Here is a 24,950-nt window from a genome sequence, read left to right as displayed (position 1 = left end):
GAATGTGATTTTGGTTTTTGTTTTCTTTTTCTGGTATGTTCCTGGATTTGGAAGCTGATAATACATTTATTCTCTTTTGTTTACTTTTTTTTTTTAAATATGTTAAGTTTTTCAATAAGCTTACAGATCCTATACCATAATGTTTCCATGTACATCTTGGATTAAAAGATCTATTAAATTTGGAGTTAGGAGAACTAGATTTTCTCATTTTCTCTGCTTTAGAACCTGAATATAAGGAAAATCTGACATGACAGAGTTCTTAATTATTTGACTTATTGGCACAGCTCTATCTTTTAATTGCACTTCCAAAAATTTTGTTGTCCTTGTTTGTTTCCATTCATATTTAATATTTAAATAAATTCACTAGCATGTTTGTATTTACTAGATTGTATTTTATTTCCTATGCAAACAAATCTAAATTCTTCATTTTAAAAACATGTATTTGGTATATGAATGAAATTAATGCTTGTGTATGTGATGCCCACAATACATAATTTTTCTGTTTTATAGACATTGATGATGCCCAAATACTTCCCCGGACAACTAGAGTCAGGCATTTTTCACAAAGTGAGGACACTGGAAATGAAGTTTTTGGTACTTTGAATGAGGAACAGCCATTGCCACGAAGCAGTAGCACCTCTGACATCTTGGAGCCTTTCACTGTTGAACGAGCCAAAGGTGCAGTTCCTGTCATTGACAGTTCATCCCGTCATGCGCCAAGCTTGCAAAGTTCCACAAAGACCTCTACAATATCTAGATCCACTGAAAGCTGCATCATTGATTCTAATAGTAGAGAGTCTTCTCTGGAAGTTGGTGATAGCATTTATGACCATCTTTGTCATTTAATAGGTCCAGTAGAACTTGCAGATACAGCATTTGAACAGATCAAATATAGTGATCTTGAAGGAGATGATGATCTTCTTTCTTCTCTTAAAGAATATCTTAAGGAAAAACAAGAAAATCATAGTAATTCTGATCTAGGCAGACTTGCAACTTCTCAAGAAGTGATTACATTAAATAGTAAAGAGAAATTATATACTAGATTAGATTATGCAGATCAGACTGTTAAACCAAAAGACAGCACCCCTAGTATAGCCATAGTGGAGAACATGGAGTTTCACTTAGAACAAAATGCAGGTGATTTCATAAGTAACAATACATGTAATCAATCATACGATTTCACAAGATCTCAGGCTTTTGATAAATCTAAGCAAGTCTACACTGAACCTGAATCAAGTTGTCCCTATGATAAAGTAGGAAAAAGATATCTTCACAGACAAACAACTACTGAAGCAGATATAGGTGTGAACATAACATTAACTGAAAAACTTAAAGGTATCCACATTAATGAAAAAATTAGTGTTCCATGTATTTTGGGTGTCAAGAAAATTCCATTAAAATCTCCAGTTAATTATGAAGTATCTCACATTATGGATACCTGTAAACTTTCTCCAACCAAAAGGAGCCTTTCTGAAACAGTAAGCTGTAGGGCCAAAATCATGAGAAATACTTCTAAGAAAAGAAATAGTGTCCATGTTACCTTTAGACCATCTACTGAATCTGTTCAGTTTTATAATCCTCTAGAAAATAAAGAAGCTCCATGGAAGGCAAGACTACGTAAGCTCAGTGGCTTCAGCAGTAGCAGTAGTACTAGTAGCAGTGACACCAATGCTAATATTAGTTCAAATATTACCACAGAAGTAGTCAAACCTAGTGTATACAAACCTTTGGATATAATGAGTACAGCATCAATAAATAGTAAAACAGTTAAAGAATCCACAGAGATACATGCAACCATGTTAAAACAAGAAAGTTTGAAAGTTAATCATTCAGGTAGTCGTACTATTCTTAGGTTTTCAAGTCATGAGTTAGGACTACAACAGGGATCCCTGGGTGGCGTTTATAAAACTGTTGTACATGCTCTTTCGAAGCCGAAGGCAAATGTTTCCCCACAGAGGCAGAACAGAGTGCCACCAGAGGCTCCACTGAGGGATCTGTACAGTCATGTAATGGGCTATTTTGGAAGGAAAGCTGCAGGTGAGCACTAACTGTGCAGAGCGCAAAAGGAGAAAGACAGCATCAGTTTGGCTTAATGCAACTGAAGCAAGCTATAAGCAATCAAGAAGCTTTGGGATGGTCACTGCTTTCTCTCTGTTTGGTTATGCATGCATGTTTACCCATCTGAATTTCCCAGCATAAAATATCTTTTATTTACTTTATAAATTACTAATTTCCTTTTTTAAGGCATTTAGTTGAACCCCTTTGCTGCTGAGCATCAAGTTAGGGAAGAGGAAGAGACAGGAAATTATTAATGACCATCCAAAGAAATAAATATAAATATTATTGCCTACCATATAGCCTTTAAAATGAGTCTTTCAGACATGCATCATACTTTTTTTTTTTCTTTCCCAAATGACTTGTTATTTTTACTTTGATTAATTTAGTTTTCTTCCTTATTTTAGGGAGTAAAAATACTTTGAAGTTTTTAGACATAATAGATATCCAGGTTATATAACCAGTCCCAGATAATTTTCATTAAGTTATTGAAGCTAATATTATTTCTTAAAAACCTTAGTGTTGATTGAGTTTCTTTTAAAACCATTTGTAAACATTCATTAAGCTTTTATCATTGCTTTTTCTTGAAATTTTGAATAAGCATAAACATTTATGAAAGTTTATTGATTACCTAAATATCAAACTTTTACAGATAAATTAAAAAATGCATTATTATGGCAGCTGTTTTCTCTGATCTTAGTTCAAAATTAAAATAAATTCACCAATATGGGAAAATATGAAAGTTTAAAAAAAATTATTAATTTGGTTATTTTAGCCTAAGTACTAGAATGTTCTACAAAGCATTGAGTCATTGATATCACCTTAGGGCAGTCATTAGAAGCTTAGTTACAATATAGACAGGCCAGTAAAATAATTATGTTTCATAAAAGATTTCTGACCACTTTGTTATTTTAATTTAAAATGTTTTACGTATGTAGTTTAATAGCAATATAATGTACTGATTTTTAAAATGTTTAGAGGAAAATATTTATAGTATATAATTTGTAACATTCAATTAGTAAAATTGAAATATGCAAATGATTTCATATAGGCAACAAGATATACCTACTGATTATTGTATTTTAAAATATAGAAAATGTAAATTATTAAGAGACCTTTGTATAAGTAAACAGCTTTTTCATAAAGCATTGATCATTTTGGACTTGCATAGAGAGTAGTTTCTATATTGTGTCATAATTATAAAATTATAAAGTCATCAATTTAAAACATCCCAGGGTGTTTTTAATATATCAAAAATGAGATATTTCTTATGGAGATATTTATAGAAAAATGGAAATACAAATTATTAGGGCTATTTTCGACAAAAGAGGCAGGGAGGAAGAGTTGTATGCTGGTATCTTTACAGCCAACATTAACCCAATTTCATCTAGTGCTTACCTGTAAGCTTTCTTGCTATTTAAGATCATACTGGAGATTGACTAACATCTGCTTAGTTTAAAAGTAAGTGTTAGATTTACTAATCTTATAATTAAATCTAAGAAAGGAAAACTATCCCTAAATGCATGTTTGGTGAGTAATTGATATAATATTGGAATTTTAAAAAGTATTTTGCTTTAAATTTAAAAAAATTAAGTTGCTTCTCCTTACTATATTTAGTTATTCATTTATTTTTAGCCAGTAAAGAGGATGTGAGTCAAAAACTACACCTTCTTAACAGTGATATTGGCAGCAGCAATGCTAATGTTCCTGACCTGATGGATGAGTTTATAGCTGAAAGACTTCGTAGTGGTAATACTTTGGTAAGCGTATTTTAATTTATCTTGTTTATGCTAGTAAGAGAGTAAAGAAGATCTGTAAAATCTTACTTTATGAAAGAATACATTAAAAAGTGATCTCAAAATTGATAATTTTAAGATTTTCTATGTGTTTATAAATTAATACATTAAAGACAAATCAATATATACTTTTTATTAAGTGAAAAATAAAAATTTTCTACTTACCTAAGATAAAAGACATAAGGAGTAAAGATTGTGCTTTCTCAGGTTCCAGTTGTATAGGTACCTTATGATAGAACCTATACTGATCTCATTCATCTCACCAATTTATACAGAAATCCGAAAACTTGCTTTGGTCCTCAGATGTTAAATGAAGTTGTGGCATTATATGACCTTTCAAATCCTTTCCAGCTCTAAATCTGTATTCCTTTGGTTCTAATTATGTGATACTGAACACTATTGGAGAAAGTCATGTCATTGTGCTTCTTGGGTCCACTGCAAATTTGGTAATTCATTTATCATCTAGATATTTCTAAGGCAGTGCTTTTATTCTTTCCTAATTGACCCTCCATTTCATTCCCTACTTCATCTGTTCCAAACCATTTCTCTCTTCTTCTCAAAGGAGAACCTTGATCTATTGAGAAAAGTTTTTCTGGGGAAAATAAAGAACATCATTCTTTTCCTTTTTATTCCATTCTCTGATGAAAATGTAACTCTTTTCTTTTTATGAACTTTCTCTTTATATATTCTATCCTAATTCTTTCTTTCTCTTTTAGGAGTTACTCCTTAACAATATTTTCTTTCTCTCATATCCACTTTTTCATTATCTGTTATGTCATTTGCTGCTATCTTCTCACAAGGTCAGATGTCTTCCCCATCCATAAAAACCTTTAACTTGACAACTTGACCTCAAGCTATCACTACCTCCTTTTAAGCCAAAGTTTACTTATTATAGTCTGTATTCTGACTATAATATTAAACTGCAAGTGCTCTCTCCAAGCTTACCAGTGAATTGTTAAATTCAAGGACCTCTTCTTAGTCTTCAGCCTTCTTAACCTCAATTGCTTTTGACACTGTCAACCACTTCCTCCTTTTTTGAGTGTTCTTTCTAATTCTCCTCTTTTTTTAAATGAACACTCTTTACTTTCTTCTGCTGTATTACCAGTTTGATAAATATTTATTGCACTTATGTGCAAGAGACTTTTCTAGGACCTAATATACAAGGTAGAAAATAATCCTTGCTCCTAAAGAACTTACATCTGTTTTCTATGAAGGAAAGGAGATGCAACATATATGAAGATAATCAAAACAATTTTAGGGAGAGTTCTTATTGATTTTTGAAGGAAGTTAAGAAATTCTAAGAGTTGAAATGAGAAGGAAATTTATTTTAGGCATAAAAAGGTCTAAAATTTGAGAATATTAGTTAGTTTTTTTTGGATTGAATGTTAAATAAAATAAGTCTAGGACTTCCAGGGATATAGTACCAAGTTGGTGAAGTGAAGCCAGGAAACTGCTCTAGGTCTCCCAGTTTCCCTCAAAAACCACATGAAACCAAGCTTCTGAATAGAATCTGATGGATTGAAACCACTCTCCAGCTCAAGATAGATTGGGAAAAAAAGTTCAAGAAAGATCAGTCTCACTGGGGGAATTCACAAGGGTGTTCAGTTCAGCTCAGGGTCTAGGAAAGTCAGAGGACTTAATCCCAGTACATCAGAAGTGAGACCCTTGGTTCTGGCTTAGTAATGGATCAGACTAGTGGGTCAATTTCTAGTCCCAGCTCAGGCAGCAAATTATTGGAAACCAGGCTGTTTCTTGGAAAGAGCAGGCAAAGCTACTCCCTGCAAACACAAGGGGCCTCTGTGCTCAAAGCCAAGGCTCAGAGCTACACAGGAAACTTGGGACAGTTCTCCCTTTACCTCAGGAGCTGAGCTCGACCATAAAGGTAAAAAAAAAGGAGGGAATATAGAAAGAAAAGGAAAGAAAATGAGCAAAAAACAGAAAAGAACCTTGAACAAAGAAAGTTACTATGGTGACAGGGAAGACCAAAATAACAACTCAGACATGAGTGATATGAATTGCTCTCAAGCCCAAAAAGCCTTCTTGGAAGTTCTCATAAAAGACTTTAAAAGGCAAAAAAGAGAGATTGAAGAGAAAGTGAGAAAAGAAATGAGAGGTATGCAAGAAGGAGTGAACAGCTTGGAACAGGAAGGCAATTGCTTAAAAAATATAATTGGCCAAATGCAAAAAAAAAAAAAAAAAACCCACTGAAGAAATCAATTTCTTCAGAATCACATAGGCCAAATGCAAAAAAAAAATCCAATGAAGAAATCACCTTGAAAAGTAGAATTAATCAAATGGAAAAAAATACAAAAGCTAATTGAAGGAACATCACACATTGAAAACTAGAATAGGACAAATGGAAGGTACGACTCTATGAAATATCAAGAATCAGTCAAATAAACTAAAAAGAATGAAAAAAATGGAAGAAAATGTAAAAATACCTCATTGAAAAAAACAAGCTGAACTGGAAAATCCAGTTTTTTAGATCCAGGAGAGTCAATTTAAAAATCATTGGCTTGAGACAGCTAGGTGGCACAGTGAATAGAGCACCAGCCCTGAAGTCAGGAAGACCTGACTTCAGACACTTAACACTTCCTAGCTGTGTGACCCTGAGCAAGTCACTTAACCCCAGTTGTCTCAAAAAGAAAATTCATGACCAAAAAAAGAACCTGAATAGCATTCTTCAAGAGCTCATCAAGGAAAGCTGTTCTGATATACTAGAAACAGGAAAATAGTCATTGAAAAATCCATCAAGAACCTCCAGAAAGATATCTCACAAGTATCCCAAGGAACATTGTTGCAAAACTCTAAAACTATAATGGCAAGGAAAAGATATTGTAAGGTGTCAGAGAAAAGCAAGTCAAGAATCAAAGAATAATAGTCAGGATTACCCAGGATCTGACGATGTCTATAATAAAGGATCAGAGGGCCTGGAACATCATATTCCAGAAGGTAAATGACTTGTTTCTTACAAACAAGAAGTAACTACTCAACTAGACTGAGCATCATCTTTTAGGGTAAGAGATTGATCTTCAATGATGTAAGAAACTTTCAATCATTTCTATTGAAAACACCAGAACTAAATAGGAAATTTGATCTTTAAACATAGAACTCAAAATAAACATAAAAAGATAAGCAGGGGGAAAATATATATTATTTAAAGATTAAATTGTTCACAACTGTAGATGGGAAAATGATATCTGTAACTCTTGAGAACTGTTATTGGGGCAGTTAGAGAGGGCATCAAATTGATGGAAGATATGATTCTTGAACAGATTCTGATTGGATGGTATCAAAAAAGACATTAAGTAGTGGGAAAAGGATTGTATTGGGAGAAGAGGAAAGGAGAGGTATAATGGGATAAATTAGATCTCATGAAGAGACCCAAAAGACCTATTACAATGGAGAGAAAGAAGGGGTTGGGGAATGAGCATTGTCTGAAACTTAATCTCATCAGTTTTGGTTCAAAGAGTGAATAACTCAGTTAATTCAATTGGGTGTAGACATTTATCTTACCCTGTAAAAGAGTAGGAGAAGAAAGGAGAAAGAAAAGGGAGGGTCTGGATAGAAGAGAGGACAGGAACACTAGAAGAAAAAGGAGTAAGAGAAGGAAAGAGGGGTGATAGAAGGGAGGGCAGATAGAGGGTAGTGTGGTTTAAAAACAAAACACTCCTAAAGGGGAACAGGTTGGAGGAAGTAGGATGGAGGGAAATACAGAGCTGATAATTGAGATTGTGAATGTGAATGAGATGAACTCTCCCGTAAAATGAAAGTGAACAGCAGAGAGGAATAAAAAACAGAATCCTACTATATATAATAACATCTTTGAAATAGAGAGATAAATACAAAGTAAAAGTAAAATGCTGAAGTGGAATTTATGTTTCAGCTGACGCAAAAGAAAGTAGCAATTCTGATCTCAGATAAAGCAAAAGTAAAGGTCTTTAATCAGATAAGGTAGGAAATTTCATCCTGATGAAGGGTACTATAAACAATGAAGTAGTAAGGCTGCTAAATATATATGCACACCGCATAGATTTTTTTTAAATGAAAGCTTTTTATTTTTAAAACATATTCAAAAGTAATTTTTCAGCATTGACCCTTGCAAAGCCCTTCTGTTCCAAATTATCTCCTTCTTCCTTCTACTCCCTCCCTTAGATGGCAGGTAGTCCAACACATGTTAAATATGTTAAAATATGCTAGATCTAATATATGTATACATATTTATACAGTTATTTTGCTGCACCAAAAAAAATTGGATCAAGAAGGAAAAAAAAAACAGGAAAGAAAATAAATTGCAAGCAAACAACAACAGAAAGAGCGAGAATTATGCATAGATTTCAACATTCAATCTTACAAAAACTTGTGTTCCAAATTTTTTCTTCTTCCCTTCCCCATACCCCCTTCCCTTAAATAGCAAGTAATCCAACATATGTTAAACACATGCAGTTCTTCTATATACATTTCCACAATTATGCTGTTCAAGAAAAATCAAATCAAAAAGGGAAAAAAATGAAAAAGAAAACAAAAAGCAAGCAAACAAGGAATAGTAAAAATACTATGTTGTGAGCTACATTCAATCCCCATAGTCATCTTTCTGCGTTGCAGATGGCTCTCTCCATCACAAGTCTATTGGATTTGACCTAAATAATTGTTGTAGAGGGCCACGGATCCATCAGAATTGATCATCACATAATCTTGTTGCTGTGTACAATGTTCTCCTAGTTCTACTTATTTCACTTAGCATCAGTTCATGTAAGTCTGTCCAAGTCTCTCTGTAATCATTATAGAACAACAATATTTCGTAACAGTCACATACCATAACTTATTCAGCCCTTCTCCAACAGATGGACATCCACTCAATTCCAGTTCCTTGCCACTACAAAAAAGGGCTACCACAAACATTTTTGCACATGTGGGTCCCTTTTTCTCCTTCATGATCTCTTTAGGATACAAACCCAGGAGAAACACTGCTGGATCAAAGGATATGTACAATTTTATGTCCTTTGGATATAGTTCCATATTGTTCTCCAGAATGGTTGGATCAGTTCACAACTTCATTAACAATTTATTAGTGTCCTAGTTTTCCTACATTCCCTCCAACATTTATTATTATCTTTTCCTGCCATCTTAGCCAATCTGAGAAGTGTGAGGTGTTGTTTTAATTTGCAATTCTTCAATCAATAGTGATTTAGAGCACTTTTTCATATGATTAGAAAAGGTTTTAATTTCTTCATCTGAAAATTGTCTGTTCATATCCTTTGACCATTTATCAATTGGGGAATGGCTTGAATTCTTATAAATTTGAGTTAATTTCTATATATTTTAGAAATAAGGCCTTTATATAAAAAGAACCTTTGGATGTAAAAAATTTTTTTGTTTTCTTTCTAATCTTGACTTTATTAGTTTTGTTTGTACAAAAACTTTTTAACTTAATATAATCAAAATATCTATTTTGTATTCAAAATGTACTCCAGTTCTTCTTTGGCCACAAATTCATTCCTTTTCCACAAATCTGAGAGAGAAACTATCCTTTGTTCTTCTACTTGCTGCAAAAATTTTAAATAAAATACTAGTATAGAGATTACAACAGCTTGACAACAGGAATTGTTTTCACTATAACCAAGTGCATTTTATACTAGGAAGGCAGGATTGGTTCAACATGAGAAAAATTATTAACTTCATTGACTATATCAATAACAAAACCAACAGAAATCATATGATAATCTCAATAATGTAAAAAAGCTTTTGACAAAATATAATACCTATTCTTATTAAAAATACTAGAGAGGATAGGGATAAAAATTTTCCTCAAAATAATAAGCAGTATCTATCTGAAACCAATGCAAGCATTATTTGTAATGGAGAGAAACTGGATGCATTCCCAATAAGAAATAAGGATGCCCATTATTACCACTATTATTCAATAATGAACTAGAAATATTGGCTTTGAGGAGATAAAACTATCATTCTTTGCAGATAATGGTGTGATGATATACTTAGAGAATCCTAGAAAACCATCCAAAAATCTGCTTGAAACAATTAACAACTTTAGCAAAGTTGAAGGATAGAACATAAACCTACATAAATCATCAACATTTCTACATATTACTGACAAAATCCAGCAGCGAGAAATAGAGAAATTCTATTTAAAATAACTAGACAATACAATATTTGGGTGTTTACCTGCCAAGACAAACTGAGCAACTATATGAACACAATTATAAAACACTGCTCACAAAGTCAGATCTAAATATTGGAAAGATAGTAATTGCTCATGAATAAGTCAAGCTAATGTAATAAGCAACTCTACCTAAATTGGTTTACTTGTTCAGTGCCATACATGCAAACGTCTAAACAGTTATTTTATAGAGCTAGAAAAAAAAAATTCATCTGGAAGAACAAAAGATTTAAAGTATTAAGGGAATTAATGAAAAAAAAAATACAAAGGATAGTAGCTTAGTAGTACCAGACCTAAAAGTCTATTATAATACAGCAGTCATCAAAACCATTTGGTACGGGCTAAGAAATAGAATGGTGGATCAGTAGAATTGGTTAAATACACATGACACAATAATCAAATACTCTATAATAATACTCTAATAATCCATTATTTGATTATCTCTAAACTCTAGCTTTTGGGATTAAAAACTCACTATTTCACAAAAATTGCTGGTAAAACTGGAAAATGATATGTCAGTAATTTGGCATAGACCTGTATCTTTTACCCCTTACCAAAATAAGGTCAAAATGGGTACATGATTTGGCCTTAAAGAGTGATAAAAGCAGATCAAGAGAGTAAGGTATAATTTACCTATCAGATCTTTGGAGAAGAGAGGAGTTTATGACCAAAGAAGAACTAGAGAACATTGTGAAATGCAAAATGGACAACTTTCATTACATTAAATTAAAAGATTTTTGTACAGACAAAACCAATAAAAGGAATTAGAAAGCCGGGAAAAAATTTTTACTGCTAGTATTTCTGATTAAGGTCTCATGTCTAAACTATATAAACTGTGTCAAATAAGAATACAGATCATTCCCCAATTGAGAGTCAAAGGATATATGACTATGAATAGATGATTTTTAGATGAAGAAATTAAAGCCATTTGTAGTCACATGAAAAAATGATTAAAGAAATGCAAATTAAAACAACTCTGAGGTAGCAACTCACCTCTCAGATTGGGTAAGGTGATAGGAAAAGATAATGATAAATGTTGGAGGAGATGTGGGATAACTGAGAAGCTAATGCATACTTGGTGGAGTTATGAACTGATCCAATTTGGAATTATGCCTGAAGAGCATAAAATTATGCATATCTTTTGACCCAGCAGTGCTACTACTGGTCCTATATCCCTAGGATGATAAAGGAGGGAAAGGGACCTACATATGCAAAAATGTTTGTAGCAACTCTTTTTGTGGTGGTAAAGAATGGAAAAATTGGTAGATGCCAGTTAATTGAAGAATGACTGAATAAGTTATGATATATGAAGTTAATGGAATGTTATGTTCTATAACAAATGATGGAAAAGCTGATTTTAGAAAGATCTGGAAAAATCAGAAAACAGAACCAGGAATACCTTGTACACAGTAATGGCAAGAATATACAATGATCAAAGGCTTGATTGATTTTCTCATTGGTTCAGTGATCTAAGGAAATCCCAATAAACCTGGATAGAAAACACCATCTACATCCAGAAACAGGACTATGGAGATTAGATATAAATCAACACATGCTATGTTCACTTTTTTTTTTAAACCTCTCTACCATGATTTTTTCGCTTTTTTTAATCATTTTTCTTTCCCAACATGATTCATAAAGAAATGTGTATTTTTAAAGTTAATATACATATATAACCAGGAAATAAAAGTCAGAATTGAAAAAAAAAAATCTAGAAAGGTAAGTGGGAGCCAAATTATTTCAGACTATGAGTAGAAAACTGCCCCTTGCATGTAATAGGGAATTATTGAAAAATTTTAAGACAGAATGCTTGATCTGTATCTTATGAAGAATATTGTGATCTGTTTATATAAGAAGGACTGAAAAAGGGAAAAGTAGAATCAAGGAAAATGATGAAGAGGCTATTGCAGTAGTAGAGACAAAAGGTGAAGAAGTTCTGAAACATGAAAATAGTCATCTGAGTAAAAAGAAAAGGATGAATATTTACTTGTTATGGGCCAGAATTCTTGTTTTTACTTTATTCTGTTTTTCCTTTTTACTCTCCCTCCATTCCCCCAGCAGACTATAGTTAAGCAAGGATATGTTTTTGTATAAATATGTGTGTGTGTATGTGTAAACTACATAAAAATATATTTATATACATGCCTATATAGATATATACACACATTTGTACATATACATCAAAACAGTATTAATATGGCTGACATTTAATATAGATTTCTTTCTTTTGATTGAATCTTTTGTAAGTTTGACTTTGTCTAAAATGATTACTTCTCTATTTTTTCCTGTTATTATTTTATGTATATCTTCATTTCCTATCCCTACTAATTCCTCTTTACTTCTACACACTGGCTTGTTTTGCTATTATTTTATCTCTCTTTCCACCCCATCCCACTCCAAGTGTTCTCCCCACACTTTCCCTCCCTTTTTATTCCATTCCCGTTTATCTACAATTCAGGGGTCCTCAAACTATGGCCCATGGGCCAGATGCGGCAGCTGGGGACGTTTATCCCTTTCACCCAGGACTATGAAGTTTCTTTATTTAAAGGCCCACAAAACAAAGTTTTTGTTTTTACTATAGTCCGGCCCTCCAACAGTCTGAGGTACAGTGAACTGGCCCCCTATTTAAAAAGTTTGAGGACCCCTGATTCTACATACTCTCTTTAATCCACAATTATTCCCTCTTCCTCTTATTTTTAGGTTTTGGAGGATGTTCTATATATTCTTCTTGGTAAATATATGTTTTGTTTCCTCTTTAACTTCTTCCTGATGTGAGTAGGATTTCAGCTCTTCTCCCTCATTTAATTCCTCAGTATTAGTTCTTTCTCTTACAACTCATTTGAATCTCATAATTACTGTTTTAGCATTTCCTACACAGTTTTGCTTTTTAAAAGTCACACCACAATCTCTAGTCCAGTGTTTCTTTTGGACTTCCCAATTACTAATGACTATGTTTACATTTCCACATATAAAACATAAACAGTTTGTCCATTTTGAGACCCTTGAAATTATTCTTTGATGTTGGCTTTTATATGTCAATTTTTCTTGAGTTCAGGTTTGTTTGCAAGGTCCAAATGGAATACAAAAGATAATTTGTAGTATTCGGGCTGGCTTTTGTCATAGTCTGACCCAGTCTCCTCTAGCAGTCTGATAGTTTGCCAGTCTCAACCAGTCTGACTCCCCCTGAGTCTGACTTTGTCCCCAGTTTAAATACCCTATCATAATTACATCATTACAATATATTGAATGTGTGTGAACTAGAGAACTATTACATCACCATACTAAGTTCTAAGTATATATGTGAACTAGAGAACCATCATCTCATAAATTCCACTGAGTTAACACCTTGTTTCAAGTATACTTCTCCAGAGTTCCAGCTCTCTACAAGAATTCAAAAGTTTTTATCCAGAGAAATCTCTTACAATGTTTTGACAAAGACAAAAGAAATTTCTGAAATTTGTATAGTAGAGATTTTTACAAATTATATTATCTCAGTACTAATCTACTTCGGTGATTCCTATTGTGGGAGTCAGCCACCAAAAATACTAGAACCATCATAGGTGTCCATATGACCTAAATCATCAATTATCCAACTATTGTTATGATTTCTTATAATTTAAAGAAGTTGGAGCTCAATGAAGTATGTTGATCTTTGATCTTAGAGATGGTGGCCCTTTTATTATTTCCATCTTTTTCATTGAAGATGGCATTTTTGAAATCAGGTTCACAACTGGAGGCATCTAACAACTAGGTTAGAAGGACTTCATGGTCAATCATATCATTGCTGAATTTAAGTGCAAGTACCAAAAACAAGTGAAAACAAGAGGGATGTTCTTTGCCTCTATGACACTTGTGAATACATAAAACATACCGTTTCTTCTAGTACCCAGACCAGTGGTATTGAGGTTGACTTCCTCTATGAATGACTTCCATATATCTCTGTTACCTGTATTCAGAATGCTGACTTTTTCCCTTGGCATGCTGGACCTTTGGAAAAGGCTGTAAAGGATTGCCACACTAGATAAGTGATGGATCCATGACACTATCTTGATATAACACTTCTTTGGTGTCAGGGAGCTGAATAAGAATATAGTCTTGATGAGGTTATTAGTTATGGTGCAAGTATCCAGGTTGCCGGTTTGTTTGGGCATGAATATGAGAATGTTTAGGACTTGCATGTTAATAACTTGTTAGTGACTTCATGGCTAGAGTGGAATAAGTATAAACCAGGGATTAGAGAGGGATTAAAGGAAGCTGATGACTTGGGAAACAAGAGTGTTATAGATATTGATCTAATATACTGAAGTCCCTGAATCTTAAGGCAAGGATTAGGAAAAGAGTTAAGACTATTATTCAGGAATAGAACAATTTCTAGAGAAAGGATGAAAATGATCAGTTGCTGTGACAAAGATCTTGACTGGATAATAGAATGAATTTGAGTCATTCCCAATTGATGAGCATCTCTTCATTTTCCAATTCTTTGCTACCATAAGAAGAGCTACTACAAACATTTTTGCACATGTGGGTCCTTTTCCCAAATCCTTTAAGATTTCCTTGGGATACAGACCCTGTAAGGGCATTGCTAGGTCAAAGGGTACACACAGTTTTCTAGCCTTTAGGCATAGTTCCAGATTGCTCTCCAGAATGGTTGCATCATTTCACAATTCTACCATTATGCATTCTACCAATGCATTAGTGTTCTATTTTTCCCACATCCCTTCCCACATTTATCATCTTTTCCTGTCATCTTAGGCAATCTGAGAGGTGTGAGGTGGTGCCTTAGAGTTATTTTAATTTGTATTTCTCTAATCAATAGTGATTTATTCTCCAAACTTTGAAATCACTATGAAGGATATCACAGTTTATTTAATAATTTTTGCAGTCTCAGCATCATTTCATAATTAACTGGAACTTTTAGTGGAATTTACTTCCCTTCAGCCCATATAAACAGTTATAAAATTTTATTGTATATATCTCTACAAGATCTGAATGTCTTTCTACTCATTAAACTCATACCTAAATTCTGCTCTAACAACTTCTTGCCTATACTGTCGGAATAATCTTCAAATTGTTCACACTGCTTCAAGCCTTTTCCCTTCTCTCATCCTTCATATACTTGTCTAAAGATTTTCATATGTTTTTCTGTTATCCCTAGAGTCAAATGTAAATTTCTCTTTTTGATATTTGAAGCTCTTCATAACCTGGTTCCATTTAACTCTTGCCAGCTTTATTATATAGTCCCTCCACATATTCTGTGATCTAAATATACTGCCTTATTTTTTTCTTAGACATGATAACATGTTTCACTTTTATAGAAATTAATTTTACAGATTACCACTGAAATAGAAATTGAAATGGAGAAAATATTAGCCAAAAAGCTTAAATGTTTCCACATTAATGAAAAAATTTACAGTTCATTGTATTATGAGTATCAGGTAAACTCCACTAAAAGTTCTTGTTAATTATGAAATGTCCCATTTCTCACTTACTTGCTGTTCACCCTCACTGGAATACTCTCTCACTTCAGACAGGAGAAGTGCTTACTGCCTTGTAGATTGATAGATAATTACTTCCTTGATTGATTGATTGTTTAGAAGTTCCACTGGCAGCAACAAAGAGTTTATCTTTTTCCTTTTGGCCTAGTGTGTTAGGGATACCAACAAGGAGCATCTGATACTGGAGAAAATGAATCTCTTCTGAAACTCTTAATGTAGGAACTAAGCCTGAAACCTTTTCCTTCCTCTTTTGCTTCTAATATAAAAGAGAAATTTAACTACAGGAAAAAGTTAAGAGCATAAGTCGCAAACAATTTCTGATCTGCACTGACAAAGGAGTTTTAAAAAATGATTCTTTTTTTAATTACCAACTTGAAGACATCAACAAACATGAATGTTTTCAAAAGTTAAAAAAAAGGAAATGTTATATGAAATCATGAATCTCCAAAATAGCTTCGTTTTGTTATAAAATTATATTTCATAGGGTGATATGATACTTGTTTGTCCATGTCCCCTTCTGAACTTTTTTTCTTAGAGGAAATTTCATCATTGAAAATTCTAATTTCTAAAAAGTAAAATTAAAGAGTAAAAGCTGATCAGTAACTTGAAATATTGTATGTAGCATAGCATAATGATATTCCATTTTTTTTTCCTAAGTTCATTTCACTACTTCTGAGGTGTGACCCATTCTAGAATTTTTTAACTGTTTTTTCTTTTGTCTCAGACTTAATTTTTTCTTTCACTTTTGCCTTCTTCCAATGTATTTTTTGCTTCTTCCAATTCTTCTTCCTTGTTTTAGTCTCTTGGGTTCTTATGTTCTCCTAACACAACTGTAGTGAGGAGTGAGGAATAATTCATTCTCTTTCCTCTAATTGATCCCTAAGCAATAGAATAATAACAAAGAGTAGCTAGGTGACACAGTGATAATAGAGTCTGGCCTGCCTCCTGAAGTCTGGCCTGAAGCCAACAAGACTCATTCTTCCTGATTTCAAATCTGGCCTCAGATACTTATTAGCTATATAACCCTGGTCTAAGTCACTTCACTTCAGTTTCCGTGCCTTTAAAGCTGGAAAGGATATGACAGACCATTCCAGTATCTTTGCCAAGAAAATCCCAAATGAGGTCATGAAATGTCAAACACAACTGAAAAGCAATTGAACAATAGAATAATAATAATAATAATAAATAAAAGAATTGATATTTAATATTGAGTATATTAGTTTGAAAAGATTCTACTCTTATCACCTTTTATAGTATTACAAAAGTTTGCCAGGAGAAAAAAAGCCTTGGACTGTCTCATCCAAATGGAAAATTGTTCACTGGAAGGACTTCTGTCTGAGATTTCTTTGTAGTTTTCCTTAGAGAGTTGCTATAATATGATAAATATTTTGGTTATGGCAATTCAAGAAGATTAGCTAATAAGTTGTCTGGATTCAAATTTTGGTCTGTAGAAAAGGATATACACACTATTTAAATCATAGTTCATTTTGAAAAACTATCAGTAAACTAATGATGATGGAAATATCTTTCAAGTGGAACAAACATGATATTCTTTCATTTTCAGAATATGACAAGAAGAGGGAGCAGTCCAGGCAACCTTGAAATTCCAAAAGATCTTCCTGATATACTGGAAAAGCAGAATCAGATGCGTCCTATAGATGATCCAGGTGTGCCCTCAGAATGGACCTCTCCTGCCAGTGCAGGCAGCAGTGACCTTATCAGCTCAGATAGCCATTCTGATTCTTTCAGCGCTTTCCAGTATGATGGCCGGAAATTTGACAGCAAGTATCTGGTTTTCTGCTTAGCGTTATAATTATCTGTTAATTTGACCTGTTTTCCCACTGCTAATTGCCTAGAACTTGTCTACATACCATAAAATAGATATGCCTTTGTTTTCAAAAATATCATAAAATATTATACAGGGTATTCCAAAAGTTTTTTATTTATTTTAAGCTATTAACTGACATCAGCACTACTATATATATTATGGGCATTCTAAATAACAGGAAGAACACCCACTTTATCAGTACTGTAAACAAGTCAAAATGCAATTCTTATCCTAGAAAACAAAATTTGATTTAATATTGGAAAAAAAATAGGTTTAGTAGGAATGAGGCAGAGGTAAATTTGAAAAAAATAGGAAGTTTTAAATCAATGAGAATTTTAAGCTTAAAAGGACATAAAACTTTTTGGCATACTCTGTGTATACCACAAGTTTACATACATGGATCACAAAAGTACTTCTCTCTGAATGGCAATTTTCCCCAAATGACATGATATGTTTCAGTTTATTAAAAACATAGTTTATTTATGTTTATTATTAATTATTATTTAAACATTATAGTTTATGTTTCAGTTTATTAAAAACATTAACATATATAATATATATTTTAAAATCATAGATAAAATTTTGGGGAGAACTTAACTCATAGCAATAAACATTTAATAAAATATTATAAGTATTAGAGACAGGGTGGCAGAGTAAATAACAAACTGAATTTAGAATAAGAAAGCCCGTGAAATCAGGGAGATGCTGTCAGGCAGAGGAGATGGTATAGGGTAATATATAATTATTTTCTGTTGTAGGCATCCATTCAATTTCCCCACTATGAAAAGGGCTGCCACAACATTTTTGCACATATGAGTCCCTTTCCCTTCTTTAATATCTCTTTGGGATACAAGCTCAGTAGTAACATTGCTGGATCAAAGGGTATGCACAGTTTGATAACTTTTTGAGTGTAGTTCCAAATTGCTCTCCAGAATGTTTGGATCCATTCATAACTCCACCAACAATGCATCAGGTGTCCCAGTTTTCCCACTTCCCCTCCAACATTCATCATTATTTTTTCCTGTCACTTAGCCAAACTGATTCTGTGTTTTACCTGGATTGCGCCCACAGAATTATTCTTAATTGTTTACTCTTCACTTTATTTAAAAGTTCCAGGCTTCTCAACTCTAAGTTGGAACAATGCTTATTTCCCTGTTTTCCTTTATCATGTTTTTATTTTTTATTTTTTTCAGAAAAAACATTTCTGAAACACTGTGGTTTGCATTAGAATTAGGTTTACTTTTTTTTTTTGGGGGGGGGGGGGGAGACATGAGGCAAATAGAGTTAAGTGACTTTCCCAGCATCACACAGCTCATAAGTATTAAGTGTCTGAACCCAGATTTGTACTCAGGTCCTGACTTTAGAGCTGTTAGTCTATCCACTGTCCTATCTAGCTGCCCCAGACTTATTCTTTAATCTGTATACACATTTTGGTCTTTTGCCTCACTCTAGGTATCATCCTTTTTATGACTACTTAGAGCAGTATAGCAATTTATTATAAGTCTGAAAGAACCTTGCACTTAATAAAGTACTCATAAAAAAATTCTATATTTTATTGATGCTTCTCCCCTCCCCCATTACTATTATTTTGAGGTAAACTTCCTTCTTTATCCAAGAAACCCTTCCTTAGTCATTCTTAAGTGAAACCAACGGACGTAATCAACTACATAACTAATAGTACACAGTACTTTGTACTCATGCTCCCTACAGAAGGGAAAGGAAGGTATTTCCATTTTGGGGGGTGAAGTTAATTAGCCAGTTTCAATTAAACAATTTTTCTTTTGCTTTTATTGTTCTATTTTATTTACATTATTGTAATTATTATATAAATTGTTCAGGTTGCATAATTTTTCATTTTATGTGTTTTTTCTAATTCCCTATATTCATTTTTTTTATAATAGTCCCTACTTTTCTGCAGAATGGAAAGAAAAACATTTCCACCTTTTCTTGGTAGTAAAGATTTGTCAGTTATATTGGTCAAAATTGGTCAGTTATATTGATCATTGTCCCACTCTTAACATTCATTTCCATTTATATTATTAAAATCATTCTGTGTATATTGTTTTCCTGGTTCTGCTTCCTTTAAATTATTTCATATATGTTCTTCATTGTTTTTCTAAATTCCTTATGTTTATAATGTTTTGCAGAACAATAATCTGTTAAATTTATATATCATAATTTTTTCATCCATTATTCAGTCAGTAGTTTTTTTTTTGTTTGTTTGTTTCCACTTTTTTTTAGGTATGGCAAAAAAGTGCTATGAATATTTTATATTATATAAGTTCTTTTTTTTTTCTCTTGTATTTGACTTTCTTGAAGTATATACCTACCAGTAGAATCTCTAGATCGAAAATTAGTAACAGTTCAGTGACTTATATTACACAATTCAATTTTTTCCCAGACACTTGTACCATGTCACAGTTATACCAACAGTATGTTAAGGTGATTGTTTTTCCACAGACCCTCTTCTTGTTTTTTGTCATCTCTCTCAACTTTCATTGTCCAATGACACTGGGTAAAATTTTATCATTATTGATTTAATGCAGTCTTTCATGTCTTTGTTGATAGCGTGCAATCTTTTGAAAGTTTTTGATATCTTTTGACCATTAAAAAAAAAAACCTAGGGATCATCTTTTGACTGTATATAATTGTGGAGTTATTATTCATTTATTTAGTCATATTTGTGTCGAGGTGACCTCATAATGGGATTTTCCTGGTAAAGATACTAGAGTGGTTTGCTATTTCCTTTACCCAATAGATCGAGGCATACAGAGGTTGATGTTAAGTAACTTGACATGATTAGTGAGCTCAAGTCTTCCTAACACTAGGCCCAGTGCTTTAATCCACTAAGTCATCTAGCTGTGTTTGTTTTCATTTTATCAGAGATTTGATGCATTTTTTTTCCTGGTTGATTATTTTCCTTCTCCTTTTACTGCATTTATTTTGTCTATGTAAAAGCTATTTAATTTTATGCAGCAAAAATTATTTATTTTCTCTTATGATCTCCTTATCTCTTTTTTAAAATTAAGAATTGTCCCCCAATCATAGTAATGAAAGTTATTTCATTTCATTCTCTTCTAAAGTTTTTTTATTTATATTTATAACTTAAGTTAATATGTTTTTCAGTTTTTCTAGCAGTTCTAGACAAATAGGAATCTTTCTCCATTCATTTATTTGAACATGATTATTGAATCATGTAGACTTATTGTACACTGGGCTGTATCTGATCATTTTTAATTCTTAATTCCTCTTTTTCACTGATCTTTTCTATAACTTGTTCTTTTATAGTTGATTGGTTCACATTTAAATCTTTTTTATTTATAGATTTTAGCTTTGGAGTTGATGCTGCAACACTATCTTCTAGTGAAATTGATGCAAATTTAGGACATCAACAAAGTGCAGAAGACTTGGATATGGCAAGTTTAACTACATTGCACATAGATTCTGAAACAAGCAGTCTTAACCAACAGCCATTTTCTGCTGAAGTTGCCACTATTACTGGTAATAATAATAATAATAATATGTATATAGCACTTTTAAGATTAATGATGCATTTTACATTTATTAACTTTGGCAAATAAATATATGCTTGCATGTATTATCCCTTTTAAATAAAATTACTCATGAATTATTAAATATATGTATCTATATATTTATATACACAAACATATATGTACTTTTTTAAAAAAAGAAATTGGCAAATCCTGAGGATTATAATTTTATTGAAGAGAGTGAAATTACCATTTTGGAACAGTTAAGAGAAATTTAATGCCTTTTTCATCATCATGAATTGTCTAGGTTTTTAATAGACTTCTTTGACTCCTCACTTTCTCTTCTTCTCCATTTTTCCCTAATGCCCCTTCTGTATTGTAGTATTGCTGCCATACTGATGAGGACCATATGATGTCATCATGCCTAGACTATTGCAGTAGGCTGTTTAAGTCTCCCAGTCTCTCCCCACTCCAATCTATCCCTATTCAGCTTTTATCTTTATCTTTCTGAATTATAAGTGTGGCTATGTCATTCACTTCATTTAATAAGCTCCAAAAGCTCTCTTTTACTTCTAGTATCAAATATAAAATCTTATGTTTGCCTTTCAAAGCTCTTCATAATCTAACTCTTTCTACCTACATTCGTATTACACTTATTCTCCGATCCAATAACATTGAGTTCATTACTATTCCTTAACTCTTAGCTTCCCTTCCTTCAAATTTTAGCTTAAATCCTATCATCTCTAGGGAGCTTTTTCCAGTCTCTCAATGCTAATGTCTTCATTTTGAGAGGGTCTTCAGTTTATTCTGTATATACCTTGTTTAGACATAGTTATTTGCATATTGTGTCCTGTATTAAGAGTATAGGCTCCTTCAAAGCAGGGGCTTTTTTTTAATATATATTTGTTTATTTGTTTTTTAATCCTTAGTACTTATAATATTGCTTGGCATATATTAAAAGCCTAATAAATATTTTTAAATTTCACTTAACTTCTCTGAACATGAATGTAATATAGAAAGGTTTCAGAGTTTATTGCCTAGTAGAGGAAATCTAGGCCTTACATAATAATATATTTAAAGATATATGGTTTAAGAATTTTATTCTCACAACTTTGTGAATTTGGTGACTGCTTTTCTTAAGACTTAAATTTTAGAATATAGTTACTTCCTTAAGTATATATACAATGATCCAGTTCGATTATTTAGTTCAAGGTTAATATCAGTTCTGGGCATAAGTGGTTCAAAAAACATATAAGAAATGGGGCAGCTAGGCGGTGTAATAGCGCACCAGCCCTGAAGTCAGGAGGACCCAAGTACAGATTGCCTCAACAAAAAATTATCTTATGTGTGTGTGTGTGTGTGTGTGTTTGTGTAACAATTTATTATGGAAAGGCAAACTACATGTTGGTTATGTGACTCTGTTTAGGCCACTCAATCTCTCAGTGCTCTAGGAAGACAGGAAGTTGCAGAGAATGTGCTGACTTTGAATAAAAGGAAGTGTTTCCTCAGCTATAAGTTCTCTATGCCAATGAGGTTATAAGCATAATCCCTATTTCCCTATTTGAAAAAACCCTCACACATTTCCATGTTTGTTTTTGTTATTGTTCAGTTCTTTTTTGTCATTCTTGATGACTCCAAATCAAAATCCTAAAAAAATACAGTAGTCTCATCATAACCATTGCACTTTACATAGATACATGAAATTCTCAACAAAAACAAAATTTCTTACTATATTTAAAAAATAGTTGTAACAATTCTGGTTACTAAAATAACTCATACAAAAATATATACATACATACATACATATATACATACACTTATTTTAAAATTTTCACAATCCACAGAAACTTAGCCAGCCTTCAGGACCCAAAGCTTATTCCAAAGGTTAAAATCCAAAAATTGGGGATGGAAGAAAAAAAGAATTGTTGTTGTAAAGGAGTCCTCTTGATACCAAAATAACTATTCTGAGATTTTAGACTCTCTGCTTCTTTAATATGGTAATAGATATTCCCATCTAGTATGTTACTTGGGTAGAATATATTTATAACATCTAAATAATTTTAAATAATAGTTACTTATGAAATGTATATATGTAAGACTGCTATTTATTTTCTATACTGGCATATAAGTAATCTTTATTATAGTTCTGTTTTAAAATCCAGATGCCAGAGTTGGAAGTGACCTCAAAGACTTATATTATCTAATCCAGTTTACCAGGGTGATCCATTCTATCTTACATGCAGTTGTAATTGTAATCAAATTAGTATTTCCTGTCTATGACTTCTGTTGTCAGTTTTTTGTCCCTGCTCTCTACCATCTCTTGCTTTCCCCACCATCTTCTAGTAGAATTTGTGTATTTCCTTTTTAAGTGATTATCCTCAAGTATTTGATGGCAGCTATCATATTTTCTTTTTCTCCCACTCATACATCTTCTCTTAAGTTAAACATTTCTATTTCCTTCAGATTTTCCTTATCTGACATACTTTGTAGACTTTCTACCATGCTGTTTTCTTTCTTTTGGATACTCACCAGCTTATCAGTATGTCCTCTATGATATGTGATACACATTTTTGAAATAACTGGATTTGGGGATTTGGGTTTTACTTTTGTCTTTCTATTGTTGTTCTCTCATTTCAATCATGTCTGACTCTTGGCAAAAATACTGTAGTGGTTTGCCATTTTCTTCTCCAGTTCATTTCACAGGTGAAGAACTGTGGCAACAGGGTTAAGTGACTTGCCTGCAATCACACATTTATTAAGTGTCTGAGGCCATATTTGAACTCAAGAAGATAAATCTTCTTGACTTAATCACTGCATCACCATTTTATTATTACTCAGGTTTTATAAGATGTTTGACCAGGGATTGTTATAACTAATTTTTTATATAGTAAGAAATTATGTTGAAAATTTCAAGATCCCACCATTAAAGATATATACAGTAGTATATTATAAGGGCATTAAAGCAGATATACTTAGTTATTCATTGGCTTTTATTGAAAAGGTTATTCAAGAGAGAATTGTCTCAAAGTGGAATTTATTTTACTCTCTCAAGAATGGCTAAATTAAATCTATGTACTGAACAAGCATTTATATATAACCTATGATTAAAACTAGAGATAAAATCAATACTAAAAAAAGTATGTTTTGCAAAATGTTTTACATATATTCTCTCATTTTGTCTAAACAATAATGCTATACAGATGAGAAGATAGAGGTAACAGGTTAAGTGATTTGCCCAGGATCACATAGGTAATAAATGTTTGAGGCTGGACTTGAACTTCAGGTCTAGTGCTCTATCCATTGCACCATCTAGCTGATTTATATGACCCAGAATTTTAAATTCAAAAATCTTTTCATGAAAGAAAAGTTTATTTTGGTTGAGTATGAACATAAATACAAACATTATTGCCAACTATTTGTTCTCTTTTTATGAAAGCTCGATTTAGTTCAACAAACATTCATCAAGTCCCTACTGTGTACAAGACATAGATAATAGGCAATAAAGATACAAAAATAAAGAAATCAATCCCTATCCTTTAAGAGTCTATTACTACTTAATAGAGTCTACATAAAACATGTACCCAAATAAATAAATACAATCCCATTGACTGGCATATAATGGGAGCACTTACTATATGTGGACTGATGGAAGGAGGGAGAAATTTTTAATTAGAAACATCGGAAAAGGTTCTCATCCATCTCATAGTTTGTGTTAGTTTCTTATCTCCTATTTCCTTTTTCCATCTGGCAACCCCTAATAATTAGCAAACTTCTCTTTATCCTATATCTTTTCATTTCACCTTCTTTTCAATTTCTTGTAAATAAGGCATTTCCAGAAAACACTGGAAAAACACATCTCTAATTATTCTCTCTGGTACTGCAATCTCCTTCTCATGTCCTCCAACATACTGAGTCAGAGGAGGAATATAAGTATACTTTATTACTTTACAGTAGTGGTCCTCAAAGTGTAGTCCAAAGAATTGTTGGGGTCTCTGAAATCTTTTCAGAGGGTCGACAAATTCAAAATTATTATTTTTTTTAAATAACTTTTTATTGACAGAACCCATGCCAGGGTAATTTTTTACAACATTATCCCTTGCACACAGT

The 24,950-nt window shown here is 32.5% G+C and overlaps 1 protein-coding gene across 3 annotated transcripts in view; it reads left to right on the top strand.

The window, feature by feature from the left end:
* RALGAPA1 (Ral GTPase activating protein catalytic subunit alpha 1) overlaps nt 1-24,950 on the top strand; it is a 307,831-nt gene that overhangs the window by 142,643 nt on the left and 140,238 nt on the right. For 2 of the 3 annotated variants that reach the window (XM_051977984.1, XM_051977983.1), the window contains 4 exons: nt 511-678; nt 3,691-3,815; nt 17,089-17,305; nt 20,677-20,853. In XM_051977984.1, the coding sequence (XP_051833944.1) occupies nt 511-678; nt 3,691-3,815; nt 17,089-17,305; nt 20,677-20,853 (687 nt within the window). Of the gene's footprint in view, nt 1-510; nt 2,038-3,690; nt 3,816-17,088; nt 17,306-20,676; nt 20,854-24,950 lie in introns of all 3 variants that reach the window. The other variant, XM_051977982.1, reaches the window with a different exon arrangement.

The sequence above is a fragment of the Antechinus flavipes genome, chromosome 2 (assembly GCF_016432865.1).
Source record: "Antechinus flavipes isolate AdamAnt ecotype Samford, QLD, Australia chromosome 2, AdamAnt_v2, whole genome shotgun sequence".
NCBI classification, from domain to species: domain Eukaryota; kingdom Metazoa; phylum Chordata; class Mammalia; order Dasyuromorphia; family Dasyuridae; genus Antechinus; species Antechinus flavipes.
This window is presented reverse-complemented; position numbering and strand designations above follow the sequence as displayed.